At 37.9% G+C, this 23,751-nt stretch overlaps 1 protein-coding gene across 7 annotated transcripts in view; it reads right to left on the reverse strand.

Annotated features, from left to right (window-relative positions):
• Window positions 1–21,545, reverse strand: part of LOC311079384 (E3 ubiquitin-protein ligase rnf213-alpha) — a 74,271-nt gene extending 52,726 nt beyond the window's left edge. For 2 of the 7 annotated variants that reach the window (XM_084108769.1, XM_084108765.1), the window contains exons 1-16: window positions 21,391–21,545; window positions 19,367–19,485; window positions 15,767–15,921; window positions 14,556–15,052; window positions 14,401–14,476; window positions 13,491–13,630; window positions 13,321–13,396; window positions 13,009–13,139; window positions 12,829–12,895; window positions 11,665–11,813; window positions 11,421–11,591; window positions 11,132–11,343; window positions 10,766–11,055; window positions 3,891–4,150; window positions 1,264–1,479; window positions 916–1,108 (exon numbers count right to left, since the gene is read on the reverse strand). In XM_084108769.1, the coding sequence (XP_083964895.1) occupies window positions 916–1,108; window positions 1,264–1,479; window positions 3,891–4,150; window positions 10,766–11,055; window positions 11,132–11,343; window positions 11,421–11,591; window positions 11,665–11,813; window positions 12,829–12,895; window positions 13,009–13,139; window positions 13,321–13,396; window positions 13,491–13,630; window positions 14,401–14,476; window positions 14,556–15,052; window positions 15,767–15,921; window positions 19,367–19,472 (2,739 nt within the window). In that variant the 5' untranslated portion in view covers window positions 19,473–19,485; window positions 21,391–21,545. The remainder of the gene's footprint in view (window positions 1–915; window positions 1,109–1,263; window positions 1,480–3,890; window positions 4,151–10,765; window positions 11,056–11,131; window positions 11,344–11,420; window positions 11,592–11,664; window positions 11,814–12,828; window positions 12,896–13,008; window positions 13,140–13,320; window positions 13,397–13,490; window positions 13,631–14,400; window positions 14,477–14,555; window positions 15,053–15,766; window positions 15,922–19,366; window positions 19,486–21,390) is intronic. The other 5 variants (XM_084108768.1, XM_084108767.1, XM_084108766.1 and 2 more) reach the window with 5 other exon arrangements.
• Window positions 21,546–23,751: the final 2,206 nt, after the last annotated feature.

The raw sequence follows: 23,751 nt of genomic DNA on the forward strand, positions 1-23,751 counted from the left end.
GGGAACCTAGAAGTGTTCTTCCAGGACAACCTTGTACGTGGCTTGATTCATGCGTCCTTCACAAAGACAAATCTGCCCGATTCCAGCCTTGCTGAAGCACCCCCAGATCATCACTGATCCTCTACCAAATTTCACAGTGGGTGTGAGACACTGTGGTTTCTATGCCTCTCCAGGTCTCCGTCTAACCATTAGACGACCAGGTGTTGGACAAAGCTGAAAATTGTACTCATCAGAGAAGATGACTTTACTCCAGTCCTCTACAGTCCAATTCTTATGGTCTTTTGCAAACCTCAGCCTGGCTCTTCTTTGCTTCTCATTGATGAAGGGCTTTTTTCTAGCTTTTCCCGACTTCAGCCCTGCCCCTAGGAGCTGGTTTCGAACCGTGCTCACCGTGCACTTCACCCCAGTTTGCCATTCTTTTTATAGGTCACTTGATGACATCCTACGGTTGTTGAGTGACATTCGAATGAGTTGGATTTTTTTTTCTTTGAAATTTTAAGGATGGAAGCAACCCGACGCTCACTGTATCCCTCTGCCAGTAAAGCCAGAATTGAACCCTTCTTTTCCTCACTCAAAACTTTCCTTTTCAACTCTTTTGGCATGGTCAATAGTTATTATTCGATTCCAATTACTTTTGAGGTACTACTACCACTGTTTTTGCCATCCAGCTGGTCCTATTGCAAGAGGATAGTGAGGACCACAGCAGTGTATAATATTTGGTTCAGGTGATCACCTAATAGCCACCTCATTCTACTGTGCCTGTGTTGGATTACAACAGACACTGGAATGGAATGGCTGCCATACATGTAGATATGCTGATTTAAGAAAAATTTGCTGTGGTCTCTTAATTTATTCCAGAGCTGTATATACATTATATATATATATATATATATATATATATGGCTTGATACTCACGGTGGAAGTGCTGTAGTTTATATCATTGGGGCATTTCATGGAGAAAAGCTGCAGGATGTCCAGGAGCTCTACATGGATGATGGAGCTGCACTCGGCCCACTCATCTACAGTCATCAGATACATCCAAGACCGGGCCAGCAGTCTGTCTACCTCAACCAAATGTCCATATGTCTTCATGAGATTGAGCATTGCGCTAAAGTAGAGGGATTCAACAATGACGTACATTTAAAAAAAATAAAATCACACAAAAAAAAATAATTCCACTGAAACCCAAGTGTTTAACCAAAATGTTTATACCTGGAAGTACCACAGAAAAAATATTTGGAAACCTAAAGACAAATGTAATACCTTCTATCTTGTGCTCTGACGGAAGGTACAACAGGTGATCTGAGTCCCTGCAGTCCAGCCCAGCTCAGCTCAGACTTTGAGTTGACCTTAGTAACCACTGGCTCAAATGGTTTTGAAGTGCCTTTGAGAAGGTGCAGAAGTGGAATTACGATGATCCATCTAGGCATGTCCTCGGCTCTCACTCGGTTGATCAGCGCTTCCACCATGTCAGGCAAGCTGAAGAATGTAATCAATGTTATCAAGACCTTTTAGATACTGATACTTTTCTCAAAACAAGCTGGACCTAGGTCTGTTCTTGGTACATTAAACTGTATAAGCTTCCTTGACAGCATTTGTAACGTGTTGTCAGAAAACAAATTGTGCTGGAACAATTTTGCTGTAAAAGATTCCATATTTTGTTTAATTTGATAACAGATTGAATTGTTTAATGTCTATAATTCTTGGCTTTAATTCTCCTATTCACTTTATTTATGGTTTACATCTCCAGCCAGTGGCAAGTTTGACATTGCTTTAATTCTGCAAATTCCGGTATTCACGTGAATCAGATGGCTCTCGTTAATCGCCACATATCTCTATAATTTTAAACCTTGCAACAGCATTGCTTGTGAGTATTTATTGATTTGCATGGATGTTTATAATACTTGCATATAAATGTGAACTGTTCCAGTTAAATAATCATCCATGCATATCAATAAGAGGAGAGGTTGAGGAGAGATCCCCTGATATGATTGTAAAGCGCTTTGGGTGTACAGTAGTACATATGAAAGCGCTATATAAATGCCTCATTCTATTCTATTCTATTCTAATAAATATTCACAAGCGATGCTGTTGCAAGGTTTAAAGGGTAACTCTTGCCAAAATGCAAACTATGGTCTTTTGTTAATCTACCCGAGGCAAACCTTCATTTAAAAACAGAATTAGGATGGAAACGCCACTTAAGTCTGACTGTATTTTCGTTTTCGGTTAACAGGGTTTCTGCAGGTTTCAGTAAGTCAAATTTAAGACCTTTTTAAGACATTTTAAGACCATAAAGATTGAAATTTAAGACCTACACGATGCATTATCCAAGTTAGATAGATAGTTACCTCGGGATCATTAGAGTATCTATCTATCTATCTTTCTATCTATCTAGGATTATCTGATGTGTGTGTGTGTGTGTGAGAGAGAGGTAGATTTTTTTTAATCGAAAATTGTACTTTTGCATATTATACTGTAAAAACAAAATTATTGTTGATTTTAGTTGATCACAGTTGATCATAACTAGAGAGGAAGTGATGAGATGATTAAAGTGACCAAAATTATCACGGTTATCACAGAATCCTGTTCAAAAAGTACTAATACTACAGAATGAAGTCAAGTCAACAAGTTTTATGTCGAAAAACAGCAAATAACAAATTGATTAGCATCAATATGCACTTTTTGTTTACGTAAACATTAAAATACTATTAAAAATGATGGCCAGATTTTAAAAGAGTGTCTTGCAACATGTTATCTACTAACATGTACAAGTTCAAATAAAGTTTTGACAACAAAAGGTTTTATACAAAGATAAACCTCACATTTCAGCCTTTAAATAATTTTTTATAAAAAGAATGAGTCAAAAAAGATAAATTACTGACATTTACACATTAGCTTATATTTATTAGCACCCCCATTCTTCATGTTGACTGAGCTTCCAGTGTTGTTATGGAAAGGGGTGATTGGTTGGTTCCTGTCACATGACCTGCGGTGCGTTTGCGGCATTCTGAAAAGTTGCTTGCCCGCGCGCCTACATTTGAACAAACTTGAGCGTGCAAAAGCTGCGATATGTGAACGGCCTCTGGCGAGCTAGCTCATATCAAGCCACGAGCTATTGGTAGCTGTACCTGTTCGTTTTTTTAATAAAAATGACTAAATTCACACACTTTTACGATGTTTTTGGGACTCAAACTGTTGGACAGCTAATTCAGAAAAAATACTTTCAAAATTTAAGACTTTATAAAGCCGTGATAAGACTTTTTAATACTTTTTAAGGGTCTTAATTTTCCCAAAATTGATTTATCACCTTTTAATACTTTTCAAGACCCCGCGGATACCCTGGTTAAATTAACTTCTATGATAGCATCAAAAATCACTATTTTTAAAAAACTAAGAAGGCTCGACACAACATGAAACTTTGCTGGAAGTATCACCAGGGGCTCTACACATGAACTCCAGCACTGAGAACATTGTTTGGAAAGCATGATTTTCAGTGAATAATAACTTAAATTTCAGTTTGATCCACACACAAAGCTATTGTATTAAAGAAGACTTAAAAATAACAAGCAAGAACTACTTTTGTAGTATATGTAGTATAATTTCACCCTATGGAAAAAAAAGCAGCGTAAAGATTTTGCTGAATCTTTCATTTTGTATTCCATGAAATAAAATAAAAAGCCAATATTTTTGTTAAAGAAAAATTCTTCCCTAAAAACTATCATTTGAACTGTCAACATACCAAACTTATTTTTGTGAAAATTAGTTAAATATATATATATATATTTTTACCTTTATATAAAGAATTAAAAAGAACATAGCACATATAGCACCTCTTTAATCTAGAGGTGTTATGCTTTGCAACACAATATAACCAAAATAACTGTACTCACTTTTTTATTTCTGAGAACGATTCTGTTAAGTCAGTCCAGAAGGACAGGAATTCATCCTTAGGTAATTTGGGCAGGCAGAGGGCAGTGCAGAGACGAGAAAGAGCTCCATTGTCTAATTCTAGACCATACTGTCTCCACACATACAGCATGATGAGGGCAGCCTTCAGTGGCTCCTTGATGAAAGCACTCTTTCCCTCGCTGTCCTTCTGTAGATCTGGGGTCACTCGCTCCAGCATGAACTGCTTCAGAAGCCTGCTCACCTGACAGGATGAAATGAGACATTTTTACATTTTAACACTAGATTACGTCTTCTGGTCTGTGCTCTTATTTACATTATTGTCTCAAACTTTAAACATGCATGAACTTCTTTTTTCAGTGGAATACAAAATGTGTATATTGGATCAAATAATATGTCAACTGGGACTGTCCAGTTTAAAAAAATGCATAGATATCAAACCTTGAATGGCATGTCCTGATGTGCCATATTTGAATTGAATGTGACCAGACCACAAATTATTATTTAGAACAAAATTATATATATCAACATAATCAAAATTTATTCAACCCCATTGCAAATCAGGTTCGCAATGAGCAAATCAAACAAAAGTAATTGAAATAGCTCAACACAACAAATGTTTCAAGTGGTTTCCCCAAATTCAACTGAAAATGCAACTTTTAATGACTCAAAAGTAATCAACCTCTTCATGTCAAGCATCTTTAGTACTTAGTTGAACACCCTTTTGCTGTTATGAGCTGCTGCAAACGAGATGTACAACCAGACAGCAGCTTCTGGCAGCGTTTCTGAGGAATCTTATCCCGTTCCTCATGAGCAATGGCCTGCAGTTCAGTGATATTCTTGTGTTTGCTGCTATAACTGTCAAATCCCACCAGAGATGTTCTATGGGGTTTAAGTCAGGCGACTGTGATGCCACTGTATCTTCCAGGACTTCTTCTGCAACCAAGCCTTGGTGGAATTTGAGGTATGCTTGGGATCACTGTCCTGTTGGAAGGTCCAAGCTTCAGCTTCCTCACTGACAGCATGACGTTTTCTCCTAGGATTTTCTGATACTTAAATAACTTCATCTCTCCTTCCACACGCTGCAGGCTTCCAGTGCCAGAGGATATAAATCAGCCGCAGAGCATCATCGAGCCCCACCGCGATGAACTGTAGACAGAGTCTTTTCTGCATATGCTTCATTCTTATTCCTCCAGACACACCGCTGATCCAGAGGGCCGACAAGATCCAGTTTTGTTTAATCGCTCCAAAGAACAGAATCTCAAAACTTCTGCGGCTTGTTTATATGATTTTGAGCAATTTGGATTTGGCTTTTGGGTCAGTAGTGGTGTAGTCTTGGAGTTCTGGCATGCATTTAGTAATCGCCTATATGAAAGCTGAAACCTCAGAGCCTGTGGCCACCGAGTGTTGCTGCAGGTCTTTTGCAGTAACTAGAGGGTTTTCTGAACCTGCCTTCTCAGTTGCAGCCGTCAATGGCTTCCTTTCTCTGCCCTGTCCAGATAGTGTAATCACTGTTACTTTAACTTTGAACTTGCGAACTATGCTTCGAACGGTGTCTCTAGGAACATTTAGTCCCTTCGCTCTTTTTGTATCCTGTTCCTTGTTTGTGAAAGGCAATGATATCTTCTCTTAACTTTTTGGACCAATTCTTGAGCCATATTTCTAACATGCAGTCAAACGTGACACTCAGCAAACCTAGCCTGTATTTCATGTGTTCTAGCTCAAGCACACCTGGTGCAACTAATGAAGCCCTTGATTAGTGAGACAACACCTGTTATGCAGATTTGCGCTGTTGTGAGGGATTCTATTCAGCGGGTTGAATCATTTTGAGACTGCAGAATTCATTAAAAGTTGCATTTTCAGTTTCACTTGAAACATTTGAAGCGTTAAGCTATTTCAATTAGTTTTGTTTGATTTGTTTATTGCAAACAGCTGAAAGTCTGTACATTTTGCCAATAAACCTGATTTGCAATGTGGGTTGAATAATTTTGATAACAACTGTATATATAACTTCATGACCCTAGCAACAAGTTGAGGTATAAGGTAGCAAAGAATTATAAACATAAAGAACCAATCATATTAGAGAAAAATTACGTCACCTTAGTCATGCACTGATTCTATATAAAATGTTGTACTCTTTTAGTCGGGGAGGTTCTCTGTGATTGATATGAGGTCCTTCTGGCTGTGATTAAAGCATTTTCTGTCTGGCACTGTCTGAAGTTTGTCTGTTACTGCTGTCTGTCTGGGCAACACTAGAGACCAGAGGTGTATAGTCCAGGGGTCAGAAAGTAAAGTCCTGCCATATGTTTATTCCACCCATGAACTCGCCCAGCTGATTTCACTAATTTGTTAAAACTAAATCTCCTGGCTGAAAAACTGCGCTAATTAGCAAATCCAGGTGATTGGAACAAAATACTGAGTAGGACTTTTACTTTCTGAACCTGGACTTCACACCTCTGCTAGAGACCTTATGCTAGAGACCATATTCAAGATGGCGCCGGGCTGTTTGCTGGCTTGCCGTCGGATGTCAATGCCATTTGTCTTATATGTATTGCTATGGGCGATTTGTTCGATTTGGTCGCTGATTGAAACCACTGCTGTACTCACCTACGATCGTCAAGCCCTTCTTTATTTACGTCTCTCTTCGGCGGACTGCTGCGGACGCATCCCTATTGAGGATTATTTCTTCAACTCACGGGCCTCCTCTATCTTTCCTGCGATCAGCTGTCACTCGACGGGCTGCTGTCTCCATCGTAAAAAGCGTGCCAGAAAACGAGGAAAACGCAGTGGACTTCTTGTTAGGCTAAAAAGACGCGGGGCTTCACCGCCACGGATTATCCGCGCCTGGCCTGGAAGCTATTGGTTGCCTAAACACAACAGCGCCTCGGAGTCACAGCCTATCGGTCCTGTTCCAGTCCTCTCGGACTCATGGACCTCCTTTCGCCAATCGTTAAGACAACGCCGCGTTAACAGAGGTGTCGACATTCGGAACCTTCGCACTCTGGAATATGTCAAACCACCGGCTGTGCTTACGGACACCGGACCACAACAGGTGAAATTGGCACTGGTAAACGCAAGATCCATCTGCAACAAATCATTTATTTTAAATAATTTTTTTACATCTCATGACCTGGACTTCCTATTTTTGACGGAAACCTGGCTCAATGCTGGTGAGCTGGATTCTCTGACTGATTTATCTCCAGTTGATTGTGTTTATTTTAGCTCTCCTAGGCTAGTGGAGGCATGGCTACAGTTTTTAAAAAACGTTTTAGGTGTAGGCTTTTGCCTGCCACCCAATATCATACATTTGAATTGCAACTATTCACAATTCAGCTATCCAGCCCAGTGACTTGTGCCCTTATTTATAGACCACCAAAATATAATAAGGACTTTATGCAGGAATTTGGGACATTTCTTTCTAATATAGTCCCGACTGTGGATAAATTGCTAATCCTGGGTGATTTTAATATTCATGTCTGCTGTCCTTCCCATCACCAGGTAAAGGAATTTCTACAACTCATTGACTCATTCGATCTCATCCAACATATTAATGGCCCTACACACGAACACGGACATACCATTGATCTTGTTTTAACTTATGGACTCTCAGTATGTAACATTGATATTGAGCAAAGCTGCCTGTCGGATCATATGTCTGTCATGTTTAATATAATACTGCCATATCTACCCCCTAACGACGAGAAGGATGTACATTTTTCTCGTGTGATAATTCCCTCTACTGTAATTGAGTTTTCTAATGCCTACACAGAGTCTTTAACAAGGTCTGTTTTGGAAGCTCCATCGCTTAACCTCAATACTGAGGAAATTACCATGTTGTTTAATGAGACATGTACAAATATCTTAGATTTGTTTGCACCACTAAAATCAAAGCGCTTTAAACGCAGCTCTCGCCCTTGGTTTAATCATCATACCCGGGCTCTCAGGCAGGAGTGCCGTAAAGCAGAACGTAAATGGAAAAAAGATAGGCTACATGTCTCATCTGAGATTTTCAAGAACCACCTGTCTACCTATCAGTGCGCTGTTAAAGCAGCTAAAATTGAGTACTTCTCAGATTTTATAAAGAAAAATTCACATAATCCTAAAGTACTGTTTAATACTTTTGATAAAGTGGTTAATCCGAAGCCTTCTTCACACCCAGATGCTACCCCTGAGTTGTGCATACAATTTCTTGATTTCTTTAGGAATAAGATTGAGCTTCTATACTCTTGTATCCCCAGCTATCATGCCTCTAATTCTTCCAATTCTAGCCCTAATAAGGTCCAGCTAACACATTTTAATCCAATTGATCTTATTAAAATGACAGAGTTAATTTTAAAATTGAAACCGACCACCTCACCAGCGGACATTATGCCAACACGTTTTTTTAGAGAGGTGTTAGGAGTGATTGGCCCTTCTGTTTTAACTATCATGAATAGTTCATTATGCACAGGCATTATTCCATCCTGTTTTAAGCATACCGTGATTAGGCCATTTTTGAAGAAGCCAAGTCTTGATCCATCTGAGTTTAATAACTTTCGACCTATCTCTACAATACCTTTTCTGTCTAAAGTGTTGGAGAAGATTGTCTTTCTCCAACTCTCTGCATTCTTAACAGACCAAGATCTTCTTGATAAATTTCAATCGGGATTTAGGACCCGTCATAGCACTGAAACTGCCCTCCTTAAAGTGACAAACGACCTTTTGCTCACTTTGGACTCGGGTAGCTCCGCTATTTTAATTTTGCTCGATCTAACCGCCGCCTTTGATACAATCCATCATAATATTCTTTTGGATCGTCTAAAGCAGGAGGTTGGGCTTAGCGGCATGGTCTTACGCTGGTTCTATTCATATCTTTCAAATAGGTCTGTCTCAGTTAAAATTGGCAATTACTCATCACCTTCAGTTCCACTATCATGCGGACTCCCACAAGGGTCCATACTGAGTCCTATTCTATTTTCCTTATATATGTTACCTTTGGGCTCTATTTTTAGGAAATATGAGATCACATATCACTGTTATGCTGACGACACTCAAATGTATGTCCCACTACATCCTCTTGATAAGTCTTGTTCCAATCTTGTAAAGTGTCTTGATGAGGTAAAGTGCTGGATGGCTAAGAATTTTCTCCACTTAAATGAGAGCAAAACTGATGTTGTTGTTTTTGGCCCTTTTGGATTTTCACCACTTATCTCTACTCATTTGGGGCCACTATCTAGAAATGTTCACCCATGTGCAAAAAATCTGGGTGTATTTTTCGATTCTGAAATAAATTTTACAAAACAAGTGAGTGCTGTGGTTAAAAGTAGTTTCTACTACTTAAGATTAATAGCGAAAATGAAACCTATGCTCTCATCGAGGGATCTGGAGACGCTCATCCATGCTTTTATACTATCTAGATTGGACTATTGTAATGTGATATATTTGGGACTCTCTCAGTCATTGCTGAACCGATTGCAGCTGGTTCAAAATGCCGCTGCCAGACTATTGACCAATACGAGAAAGAGTGATAGAATCACCCCAATTCTAACATCCCTTCAATGGCTACCTATCAGATTTCGGATCGATTTCAAGACTTTACTATTCATTTTTAAAATTTTAAATGATCTCGCACCCTCCTATCTATCTGATCTTATTATTTGCACCAGCCAGTAAAGAATCTGAGATCGGCAGATAAATTATTGCTCCAGGTACCGCGGTCCCGACTCAAGCGGAAAGGTGATCGAGCCTTTTCGATAGCCGGTCCTAGGTTATGGAATTCCTTACCTCTTGCCATCCGCTCCATCCCCACGTTGCATTCTTTTAAAACGGCTTTAAAGAAGCACTTTTACAGCTTGGCATTTAATTCCGACCCAGGAGAGACCTAAATATATTAATTTTATGTTGTTGTGTTTTGTATTCTCTTTGTTTGGTTTTATTGATGGAATTGTACAGCACTTTGGGCTGCACTCGAGGCAGTAGAAATGTGCTATATAAAAAATAAACTAAACTAAACTAAACTTATTCCAGAGCGATAGGGCTCATAAGGGGCGAGACGTCACCCAACTCGAAGCAGGTGTCAATGTGAAGATGCCCCGTTTAGCTGAAGTCAGGTGCGTAGGGTAATTTCTACCACATGCCATTACACCACCGTCACCAGTCTGGACTGTTGACACAAGGCAGGTTGGGTCCATCATTCATGCTGTTGGCATCAAAAACGTTGACCCTACTGTCCATGTGCCTTATCAAGATCCTTCAGATCAGGCTATGTTTTTCCAGTCTTCAACTGTACAGTTTTGGTGAGCCTCAGCCCACTCCAGTGTCTCAGTTTCATGTTCTTGTCTGACAGAAGTTGAACCCAACATGGTCTTCTGCTGTTGTAGGCCATCCGCCTTACAGTTTGATGTGTTTTGTGTTCTGACACGCTATTCTGCACACCATAACAGATTGTTTATCCGAGTTGCCGAAGCCTAAGTTTTCTGTCAGCTCCAACCAGTCTGGCCATTCTCCTTCGACCTCTTTCATCAACAAGACATTTTGGTGTGCAAAACTGGCCCTCACTGGATGTTACACCATTCTGAGAAAACTCTAGAGACTGTTGTGCATGAAAATCCCAGGGAGATCAGCAGGAACACTCATGCCAGCCTGTCTGGCACCAATCATCACTGTCAAAACCACTGAGATCACCATTCTGAACATTTACTGAAGCTCCTGACCCATATATGCATAGTTTTATACACTGCTGCTACCCGACTGGCTGATTCGCAAGAATACGTTGTTCTCAGTGCTCAAGTGAGTGTATGTAATAAACACAACTTTGAATATTATGTAGTACTTTTTTGCATGTGTTCAGTATATGTCAAGATACAAATGGTTTACTTACATCTTTTTTACTGTATTCGAGTTGGTACCATTGCGTCTGTTTCCTTTCATATACATAAGGGTTTCCATAGATCTCATAAAACTGTCGGAGTTGACTGAAGAAGTTGTTGAGGTTCACTTTGCTCCAGCTTGTCAGGAGGTCAAAGATATTTTCAAGCATGATTGTACCAGCGATTTTTCTTCCCTGGAGAACACTTTTCTTCTGATCAGGCCAAACAGCCTTTTTGATCCATTCAAACATATTATTAGATGGTTCTGCGCAGATGATATCATCATACTGATGCCATTCCCCTGAAACACACCAAAAGAACAAATCAAGTATCTTATAAAAAATAAAAAAAAAAAAGTTCTGGTGAGCTTCACCTACCTTCATCATTTAGGAAATGTGGTTTGACAAACAGACATCGGTTGGTGGTTTCATTTGAATCCAGTTTGTAGATGTATTCATAATGTAATTCAAACTTCTGACGCTTTTTAGCTTTATACACTACATACTTGTAGGGGATGGACACAGTTTCAGCGTCAGCTTTTTTGCAAACAAATTTCCCTTCAACAAGAAATCCATGCTCTCCGAGATTCCTGAAATCAAATTATTCTTAAAAAAACTGGTTATAGTAATGAATAATCAAAAACGTATCCTGAAAATCTTTACTAACCGTGACACAGACAGTTCGACAAGATCTTTATCCCAGCTACCAATGCGACTACCGGCCCTTACAAAAACAAAATCCTCTTCTGGGTTAAACTTGAAGTCTTTTGACAGGACTGCATGAAAGTAAATGGTGAGTCTGTCACTGGAACTTATATGTTGAGTTGATGCTGGATTTCTGCAATTTCAAAAATATTAATGAGATAATACAGGGGGAGAAAAATTAAACCTTAAGTGTTATGAAAACCTACCTTTTTGGGGGCTCAACACACTGACTCTCTGTATCACCACTTTCTTTGCCTTTCTGGTCTGCAGCAGAATCTTTCTTTCCCGGGGCAGACTGTTGCTTCTGACTCTGCTCAACCTTCACTGACGAATCTCCACTGGAACCTTGATTCTTCTAAGCGCAAAATAAACACAAAATGTCATCATTTCACTCCATGTTTGTAATTTCTAGTAACAGACTAAATATATCAGTCTGGCCAATGAATCAAATAACATTTGTGCTCTTTGAGGTTGACATATTTTCTATTTGCAAATTATGTACAGTATATAAATATAGGGTAACACTTTATTTTACAGTGTCCTTGTTACATGTTACATGTACTTATCATAGTAATAACAGTAAATTATGCATAAATACATGCAACTAACCCACAACCAAACCCTAATCCTACCCTAACCATACAGTAAGTACATGTAGTTAATTAATATTACTCAGTACTTAAATATATAATTACACTGTGACAATGACACCTTAAAATAAAGAGTAACCAAATATACATATAGAGCCTTATTACACGGCTCTGAGGATATTCTGACTCAAATCAATATTTCATGTCTAATTATTTACTTATGTGGCAAGTAGTCGTGTAATAAATGGGTATAATGAACATCCAGCCGGTTGTTATCTCAGAATAAACCCCGACAGGGTGATCAGGACGTGAAGCGGAGGGGTCCTGTATGACACTGAAGGGGTTTATTCTGAGATAACAACCGGCTGGATGTTCATTATCCCGCTTATTACACGGCTACTTGCCACATAAGTAAATAATTAAACATGAAATATTGATCTGAGTTGAAATATTTTACTGATAAACTATTTGACTGATAAACTATTTGAGTGATAAAATCGTCAGATCAGCGCTGACAACACATTTCTGTGTGTATGTGTGTGCGTTTGAGTGGGAGAGAGAGCAGGAGAGTATGTGCTTTTCCATAATAAATAATAAATACATAATAAAACACATTTTTGTGTTTTTATCCTATTGTTTATATTTATTTGCTTGTTCGGTTTTGGTTATTTTGCTGTTGTCGGCTGTAAGGACCTATGAAATAACTGAAATCATTTGGTGAAGTCATATGGAGCTGTGATAACAGAACAAACTGTATAAAAACATACACTTTTTGTTTACCTTGGATTTATTCTGTGGGCCAGATGCCCCTTCCTGTGACGGCTTCTGTGGTTCATTCTTCTGATTTCTGTATTTTTTAAGAGCAAGTACACATTATTATTTGACATAAAAACAAATAAAATAAAAAAAGACATGAAAAAAAGAAGACAAAGAAGCACTTATCAAAAGGCTCTGTCATACTTCTTGTTTTTAGATGAAACTTGCTGAACGCCTTTATTGGTGTCTGTTTCCCCACTTTCAGTTTGTTTGTCAGATTCAGCAGACTTCTGCTTCTCACTCGTCACCGAATCTCCACTGGAACCTGGACTCTTCTGAACGCAAAATGTCATTGTTTAACTCCATGTTTGCGATTTCCAGTAACAGACCAAATACATCAGTCTGGCCGAAGAATCAACTAACATTTGGGCTTGTTGAGGTCGACAATGTTAGCTGATAACCATGTCTGATTTAAATTTATATATAAAAAAAATGTATATGTATTAACATGTTTACCTTGGGTTTACCCTGTTGGCCAAATACCATTTCCTGTGATTGCTTCTGTGGTTCATTCTTCTGATTTCTGTCATTTCTAAAGTCAAAGTGTACAGTATTATTGGACATTTCAATAAAAAAAGACATAAAAAAGCAGCATTTATCAAAATACATCAAAGGCTCTGTCATACTTCTTGTTTTTAGATGAAACTTGCTGAACTCCTTTATTGGTGTCTGTTTCCCCACTTTCAGTGTGTTTGTCAGATTCAGTTTTCTGGTCAGACTTCTGCTTCTCACTCATCACAGAATCTCCACTGGAACCTGGACTCTTCTAAACGCAAAATAAACACAATGTCATCGTTTAACTCCATGTTTGTCGTTTCCAGTAACAGTCTGGCCAAAGAATCAACTAACATTTGGGCTCGTTGAGGTTGACAATGTTAGCTGATAACCATGTATATATATATAAAAAAATGTATTAAAGGAGAACTCCGGTCAATTTTAACATTGATCTCATTTTTTTGTACAAGTGCCCAGCCAATGTGAGTGATTCCTTCAGAGTGAACACGGGTGAATCTGACTGCAGTAGATGTGAAAGATATGAATAAAAATGATGTTATTTCAGCCAGCGCTCATACCTGTATTTACATCCTGTTTTCGGTCGAAGCCCATAGTAATCGATTGTCGAGTTCACGCGCGTGATCATAGGTACTAAACCAATGCGCGTGAACTCGACAATCGATTACTATGGACTTCGACCGAAAACAGGATGTAAATACAGGTATGTGCGCTGGCAGAAATAACATCATTTTTATTCATATCTTTCACATCTACTGCAGTCAGATTGACCCGTGTTCACTCTAAAGGATTCACTCACATTGGCTGTGCACTTGTAATGACACATCAAGGATGTTAAGAGGCTAAAAGCAGGTTTAAAACTTGCCCTATTGAAGTCAACAGGGTGCAAGTTTTAAAAAGAGAATAACACGGTGTAGGCAACACCGATTTTTGTCGTTGTTCTCTGTACTGATACCACTCCAAATGTACAAAAAAATGAGCTCAATGTTAAAATTGACCGGAGTTCTCCTTTAACATGTTTACCTTGGGTTTACCCTGTTGGCCAAATACCATTTCCTGTGATGGTTTCTGTGGTTCATTCTTCTGATTTCTGTCATTTCTAAAGTCAAAGTATACAATATTATTGGACATTTCAATGAAAAAAGCAGCATTTATAAAAAACAAAGGCTTTTCCATACTTCTTTGTTTTACCAGGCTGAACCCCTGTATTGGTTTCTGCTTCCCCACTGTCGGTGTGTTTCTCAGGCTCTGTATTCTTCTGTTGACTGGACGGGTCCTCATCCTGACGGTCCGTCTCCATCTGACTGCTCTTTGTGTTGGCGTTCTGGTCCATGTTGGCGTTCTGATCGAGAGCAGTGGATTTACTCTTCTTCTGTTCAGCTTTCTCCTTCTCGGTGTGCTGATCTGCTTCTTCTGACGCTGGTGGAGAAGCGCTGGTGCTGATCAGCTCTTCAGTCGCTCCACTACTATCAGACCGAGCTCTCGCAGTGGTGTGGGTCTCAGACTCGGCTGCTTTAGGCATGTCCTCTGCAGCGCAGTAAGAGCCGTCACTGTCAGAAGAGTGGTCTTCCTCCATCCTCTTCTCTTTATCAGTCAGAGATATATCAGAGAGTTCAGAGGTCAGGGACGAAGGCTCCTCCGCAACACCAGCTTTTTTCTTCTTTTTCTTTCTTTTCTGTAGGAGCAGGATAAAGAAAAATAATTAATCACCAACAACACAACCTCAGAAGAAAAAAACATTAAAAAAAACTCCTTGCACACTGAATCTGAAATGTTTTTTCGTATTCCTATGGAAGTTTGTTTCCGCCACAGAATAAAACATTTTAAAAGATAATTGCGAGTTTACGTATATTTCGCAATTCTGACATCTTTTCTCAGAATTGTGAGATATAAACTCACAATTCTAAGGAAAAAAAAATACAGACTTTTTTTTAAACCTCAGAATAGTTTATATCTCACAATTCTGACTTTCTAACACCCAATTCTGACTTTATATCTCGCAATTGCGACTTTATTTCTCAGAATTGGGACTTTATATCTCTGAAGTTCTGACTTCTGACTTTATATATCGCAATTGTGAGAAAAAAAGTCAGAATTGTGAGATAAAAAATCGGCATTATTATTTATTTATTATTCAGTGGCGGAAACAAGCTTCCATATATTCGTGATTCAGTGGCTCTGAATTGTCAAAACTCCATTCAAAAACGCAGAAAATCGAACCCGATCCGAATTTTTTTATGAAGGACGAAAGTTTCGGAGGCAGTGTGTAAACGTGAGGTTGTGTTTTTATTTTTTAAACGTGTGAAAATTTCAGACTCTGTGTGCAAGAAAAAAAAAAAAACTTAATCCAGGACTATTTAAATGTTAAGTTGATTTTCATCTGCGGCACCTTCTTCTTCGGGCTCGGGAGGGCATCTTCATTCGGACGCTTCGGAGAAACATTGGCATTCTGGAGATCCAGCGCTTCAGACTCAGGTCTGAGATCAGTCATTACTGCATCCGTGTCAATGTTTGAGGATGAGTGAGGCTCGTCTTGTGCCTTGGCTGATAAACACAAAAGCAAAGGTCACACACACACACTCGGACTAAAACTACTGATATCCTCTTACGAAGGCTTTGTTCACGCTTCACCTAATTCTAGTCTCAAATCCTATCTTTAGGACTGACTGTCACATTCCTTGAATGATGAAATCAAATAACTTACATATCAACATCGGTTCCCACTTAGGCTTGCTTATTTGGGGATACTTCATTTAATTTTCATCAATATTTTTGATCTGCCTGCATTGACACCATTATATGAGAACTGAACTGAGCTGGGCTGTTTCTCCAGAGTGGCTATATATATAAATGAACTAAATTAATAACTTTTTTACAACAGAATTGAACCATCACTGAACTTACTTAAGCTGGACTGTGACAAACTCTGTTGCATTATTCTCCTGTTATCTCTGTAAAGCTGCTTTGAAACACTCTGTATTGTAAAAAGCGCTATATAAATAAATGTGACTTGACTTGACCACAGTAAAACATGAAGCGTCGTTCTCAACCCATTCTGGCTCTGTGATGTGAAGCATTTCTAAGTGGAACTGGATGTTCAACAGAAAACACATGTAGGGCAAGACCTGACTTCATTCCTCTGGAATTCACTGAATGATGAAGAGTGTCTTGTTGGGGTTTCCATCTCAACGCTTTGTATGTTTTAAAGCACATTTCTGAAAATTTGACTGAATAAAATGCTAAATATTTTGCGTTTCCAGTTTCAAGCACCAAAAAGAACAAACCGTATTTCCAGACTATCATCATCTGAAACGTGCGGCAACTTATATTCCAGAGCGAGTTAACCATTAATGCTATTGATGTGAAGCACACAAAAGAGAGCACACACACACACACACACTTATCTGCCTTCACACACAGCCTCTGGCAGAGGTGTGTCCGCTGTACGGTACTTTCGTTTCAGAAATTTGCTTAGGCTTGGCATTTAGAATAAATATTGTTTAAATGAACACCACTATGTCAAATATGCACTGGTATATTACACACTTTCTGAACGTAGTAATACAGTGTGACCTTCACACCAAATGCAACTTCAATCACTTACTAAATTTAAATGGTTATTCATTCTCAAATTAAATGTAAGCACTGTTCATCTCATGTACACAGAGCCCAAGTAAAATATGGTGTCACTTCAATAACATCAAATTCATTTATGTGATACAAAGAACCAAAGAGGTTTGATGTTATTAGCTGGTACTTTATGTCCTTTTTGGGGCTTGAAAACTTTCACTGTACAGACAAAAACAACTAGTGTGGTCCGCAAAAGACAGAAAATCAAGTCTGGAACAACATGATTTGAAAAAAGTGCTGGACAGAGTTAGGATATCAGCACAAAACATAATTCACACACACACACACACCCCTCACTCACGGACATATCTCACACCAGAGGCACAAAACATAACTCAGGACTGTTCCCACCGAGGTCACAACCTCTTCACTCGGTTGCCATCTGGAAGGCGTTACAGGTCTTCCAAGGGTCGCACTTCTAGACTTCTGAATAGTTTTTATCCAAATGCTACTGTATAAAGCAACTGAACTCATGAACATTTGGATTGCACTGCACTTTAATGACATTGGGGTCTCATTTATGAAACATTCGTAAATATACGAGTAAATATGTGAGTGATTTGCGCGTAAAGAGACATTCTCGAAAATTCTTCTCCTGATTCACAAATACTTCGTAAACGTCAGATTTGATAGTGAAATGTGTGTGTGTGTTAATGAATTCCAATCAGTCGTAAATGGGACGCGCGTGCACGCTCATTCTCAATTACCATAAATCCCGCCCGTTAAAACCGACTGACAACTATATATGGGCATCATATTATGACACGAAACGAAGGATTTCAACATGTCTTCTCAAAAGCGAATGAAGAACAGAAATTTCTCAGATGCAGAAATTGAAGTTTTATTATCAGAAGTTCATTCAAAACGCCACATTTTATTTTCAAGCGTACATAGTGGCGTATCAGGTCCTAAAAGAAGAAGTTTCATCTGTTAATCGAACAGTCCCAGAAGTGAAAAGAAAATGGTTCGACATGGAAGCTTGACTGCAACACTTGTGACTTGTAAAAAATAAAATAAAATAAAAACAAAAATGAATAAACAGCTTGAATATAAAAAATAAGAAAAATAAAAAAAGACTTGCGGACTTGTGTTCCATTTGCAGATGCTATTACTGGGCTCTCGTAATAAAAGTAAAAAGAAAAACCGTATGTAATTACTATCATACTACTATTTTTTCAAAGTTCTGTGTAAATATGTACCCGATTAAGGTGAATTAAAGTGCAGCCTTATTAATGAGCAAAACGTTCCGCACTATTCACGCGTGGCTGGGAGCAGGTGTAGATTTCTTTCGTACCAACTAACATTTGGAAAATACGAACATTTTAATGAATCCGAAAATTTACGCCAGAACCACTTTACACACGATTTACACAAACATTTGTTCTGCTCGTGTTTCATGAATGAGACCCAGTGTGTTTTTTTTAAACTTATGTATTAGTTTTTCTATGCGTCACCACCAGGGGAAGTGCAATTGAAATTTCATTGTTATGTGCAATGACAATAAAGGCAATAATAATAATAAAAATTAGGGCATTTCCATTAATTAAATTTGTATAAATTTGCACAAAATGAGTTAACCCTATATTAGTCAAGTCAAGTCCCCTTTATTTATACCACACTTCTAACAACACAGACTGTTTCAAAGCAGCTTTATTAGGCGATCTAGAATAAAGTTATTGTCCAGCTAAAGTACGTTCAGCATTGATTCATTTCCATTGTATAAATCATTGGTTATAATTTAGTGGCAAAAACAGAAAACTTTTAAAGCGTTCTGGCTGTTCACTTTCACACGACATCAGCCTTGAGAAGTTGAGAACGCAAGCTTTGAAACACAAAGTTTTTGGAAACGATACCGTTATCATCTCTGTGTAAACTTCACTCTGACATGTGGTTGGGGGAGGGGTTGAAAAGTGAAATTTGTGGGAAAAATCTATATTTTGATGGAGATTACAAAGAAAAAACATCCCCTCTTGGGAATAACCTGTGTGAGTGAATCATGCACAAGAAGAGCAGAAACATGTGTATTGATTTCATGCTGACTTTAAGCATCAGCACAATAACAAGACTTTCCTCAACAACAACTGATGATAACAGCTGTGTGGAAACAGAAGATGGGGAACGCTTATCATGATGGACAAGCATGTGCACCTTCACACATCTGAGGCTGTGTCCGAAACTGCTCGTTCGTTCCCTATTTGATTTTAATAACGTATTAGTAAATGGTGAAATTAATGTTAACTGAGATTAATAAATGCTGTAGAAGTATTGTTCATTCTTAGCTCATGTTAACTAATGAACATTATTGTAAAGTGCAACAGAAGGTAAAATCGTAGCGAGAGAGATGTGACGTATGACTCACCCGGTGCTGTGTCACATGACTCTGACATCATCAGCTTACAGCCACACTCACTGCAGAATTTGGGCGTCTCGTCCCTCGACTCATGACTGCATTCGGGACACTTCATGCTGAGGTGAAGTCTGCAGGAGCAAACGCATGAGGTTTAAGGGGATGTGACCACTTTTAAATAACAGAATCACACACACACACACAAGAGGTCACATGATTTCTAAGAACTCCGTATTGCTTTCAATTTCCATTTGCTTATAAATCAAAGTTCATCATCGAGAAACTCAGTAAGCACATGTCCCACTCCCGCCAGTGTTCAGGAACTCGGGAAAAGTGGGAAACATCTCACAGCGAGAACGGAAAAATACTGCAGGCCACACACACACACACACACACACCAGACACTCACTGTGGCGAGACCGTTTGACCTTCATTCATTCAATCATGACGTCACTCGCAAAAATACAAATTCTTGATATCAAAAGTTGCAGTTCAACTAGTAAAAACTATAATTCTTGATATCTGTAATCGTATGTTCACTAGTTAAATGTCACCCTGAGCTGCCATTCAAATTCAGTTGTTGATTATCAGGAACTGATTTCTTCCTATTCCAACTTCACATATCAGAAATGAATAAATGTAAAAGTAAATATTTTTATAGAATATAAAATGTCATTGTTCATATCAAGAATTAACATTTTAACTAGTGAAAATTTTATTGTTGATATCAAGAATTCATATCCTGGGAATGAATAAAAGTCAAAAAGGCTTGCCATATACAGTCTGCTACTTTTGATTTGACCTTTGATATATATATATATATATATATATAGATATATATATATATATATATATATATATATATATAGATATATATATATAGAGAGAGAGAGAGAGAGAGAGAGAGAGAGAGAGAGAGAGAGAGAGAGAGAGAGAGAGATTTTGCTTTATTTGTTCTACATTACATCATCATTATTCAATATATTTTGCACTGCTATTGTTAACTGGAAAGCATTTTGTAAACACATATTTCCTCTCTATGTTCTGTTTGGATGAGTCGTGACACACACACACACACACACACACACACACACACACACACACGCCTGAATATCAAAGCATCAATCATTCGAATTGTGATTTTGAATATTATCTTTCCTATCAAACATTAACAGATAAGTGATTTTATAAAAGTACCAAGCCGCATATGTTGCTTCCCCTAGTCTTGCTCAACCCTCTTTGGGAATTGTGGGAAAAGCCCGCGCTTTTTGACTTCCGTGGAAATTTTCACAACAGAAACATTATCGAAAGAACCGATTAAAACAAATAAATTAAAACGGATAACACATGAGTTGAACTAAAATTAATATAGAAATGAGTAAATAGATTTTAAAAACTTGTTGACTTCTACAAGTCCCCAATAGAGGCCGCTGTCGCTCAACTCACCGTGAATTAAAAGTATTGCGAGCAAGAAGAAAACGACCATAAAATGAAACTATAATAATTTACAGACATTACGAGTTTAATCATCAAGCGTAGATGGATATATAATATTTACACATATAACTGTTATATTATTTGACGTCAGACATGACGTGTCTGAATGGTGAAGCTGTAAGTTATGTCACATGTCACATATTTCACCATCTTCTAATCTAACCTATTAAACAACACAAAACTTACACGTCTCACATCTATTGACAGATTAACATCGCGGTCTGTGCATAATAAGCTAGTATTAAATCAGTAAAACTGCACAACACACAGCCCGAAATGAACAAACACGACACCGCTAGTTCACAGGCAAGCTAACCAGAAATCAGCTCTGACAAGTTTACTTACTTACAATAATAAAGAGCCAGTGCGAGAGTTATTTTAGCTGAAGAGACGATATGATGTATGATTTATTATTAATGGCCGATCCAGACGAACTAGCAGCTGAGCTCTTCCTTGTGTGTGTGACATGCTAAAGCTAAACACACACAGATTATTATTATTATAAAGGAGGCAAGTGGACCCTGAGGTTTGCGTCTTACCTGTAGTGCAGGTGTGCTCAGTTGTCACAGGTCAACACACATGTCATTGTGTATTTGACACTCACAACACACACAGATCTGATCACGTCCACACACTCCACTGGCTCGCAGTGAAGACACCGAGGAAGTTCAACATCTCTGAACTTTCGTTTCGTGAAAAATGGGCGTGAGTTTCAAAACTACAAGTCAATAACACCCATGTCTTCTTCAGAAATCATGAGATGAAACTGATATTTTAATAAACCGGCTGCTAAAACGGTCAAATTCTTGCTCATAATTATGTTATATTATAATATTTTATAATTGCTTATGCTTATCAAACTGTACAGTTCCTTTAGAAAACACCCCCACACTCGCCTCAGTTATTTTTCATTCAGGTCAAAGTATATTTAATGTATTATTTCCCCCCAATTATAAAACTGGCAAAAAAAAGTGCAATTGAAAGTTTCCAGACAGGTGAAAGTGAAACCCTTTGACTGAAAATAAACTATATTTCTTTCTTTTGTTGCCCTTATTTAAAGACACTTATTTATACTACATGTTCCGCTTACTGTGGTTGGAGGCCCTCAGCTTCTGAACTAAACATAATGCAATGTAAATAATAAAGAAATAAATAAACAGAATAAATGTGATTAATAGGATTACTTAATAAATGCACTTAAAGTCACCATGAAATAAAATGGACATTTCTTTTCTTTCTTTTTTTCTTTCTTTTTTTTTTTTTTACGGAATATTGCATTATTATGCTGTAAATTGGTTTATCCGTGCTCATCATTATTTATTTATTTTAATTCATGTGTAAAATTAAATTCATAGTAATCTTTATATATATATATATATCTCCCCAGATCACACACAGTAAAATGTGTTTTTCTATCAAAACAATGTTTTTTAAAAAACAAACAAATGTAATGCCACTCACTTTATTAATGTTTTGACTGCACAGTTTTGCAGTTTTATGGGAATTTCTGGCGTTTTTTAATGTATTTGCCTCAAATGGTACTAATGTAAACCGCCACTAGATGTCTACAGAGCATCACTCATTGGCTCATTCGCCATTTCGAGTTTTTTTATTATTGAGATTTATGTTTAAACATTATAAAATCATTATAACAATAAAAAACGACTTTGTTTAGAATTTTATTTTTCACTGAAGTATCATTGTTTTGCAATTATTTCACAATATTAGTCACACCTAAACATGGTGTTATGTGTGTTAAATGTGTTAATGTGTGTCATTCATTAATTTTTGTTTGGCTAAAATGTAAACAATCTTATTGCTGTTGTATTGTACATATACAATACACTGTGAATTCAGAAAATAATGTATTTCTGTATTTGTTTTCATGTGTGCATAAATTTAAGAATTATATGGACTCCTTATACAGTATAATTTGGTGTCCTTTTGGAGTCTCCAAAGTGTCTTTTTTGGAAAGACACCTAAATTTACTTGAAAAAAAACACAGTAAAATTGTATTTTACAGGGTCCTAGTTACATATATTACATGTACTTACCATAGTAATAACAGTAAATTATGCATAATTACATGCAACTAACCCTCAACCAAACCCTATTCCTACCCTAACCCTATAGTAAGTACATAATTAATATTACTCAGTACTTAAATATATAATTACACTGTAACAATGACACCTGACAAAAAAGCTAGCAGAAAACACAGTTTTGGGGGAATCACCCTACAATCTGATGCTTACTTTGCTGGATATAGCAAATGATGACAAAGCAAACATGTTAAACAAGGTAAATGGTGTATGCTTAATTTCATAATAAGTGTGTAATTAAGCACACAAAAGGTGCAATTAAAAATGAGTGAACCATAAGGCATCCTGATCCAATCACAGCTTGTTACAATATCAAGCAGTGTTTTATAATCTGCATTATCATCATGTCCTATGAGTGTTTTTCTCTCTGTAGCCCATGAGTGTGAAGACGGTCTTCCCGAAACTGCAGTTTATCCAGGACCGCAGCTTTCCTCAGTCTGGACTCGAGACTCCTGATGGCCTGTAGGAGTGGATCATGGAGTCCAGCTCAGACAGGAGTCCTGGAATAACCACAGATGTGCAGTTTCATCTCCGGTCTCGAGTCCCACGGAGGAACTCCTGAAGGATAAGAGTGACGAGAGAGAGGACCAGGCCTGGGACACGTATGCTGGTGTGTTTTAGTTTATTCAGCAGCCACTTGCTTATTTTACAAGGCTCCTAATGTGTGTGCACTAACTTGGATGGGTTAAATGCAGAGTTACCATACTTATCCTTCACGTCACTTTCACCTTCCATTAAACAACGCCAATACTTGGTCTTGTTTTGAGCAGATCCACAAATCAAAGATACCCATAATTA

This window comes from Abramis brama (genome assembly GCF_963993115.1).
Source record: "Abramis brama genome assembly, chromosome: 1".
Classification (NCBI taxonomy): domain Eukaryota; kingdom Metazoa; phylum Chordata; class Actinopteri; order Cypriniformes; family Leuciscidae; genus Abramis; species Abramis brama.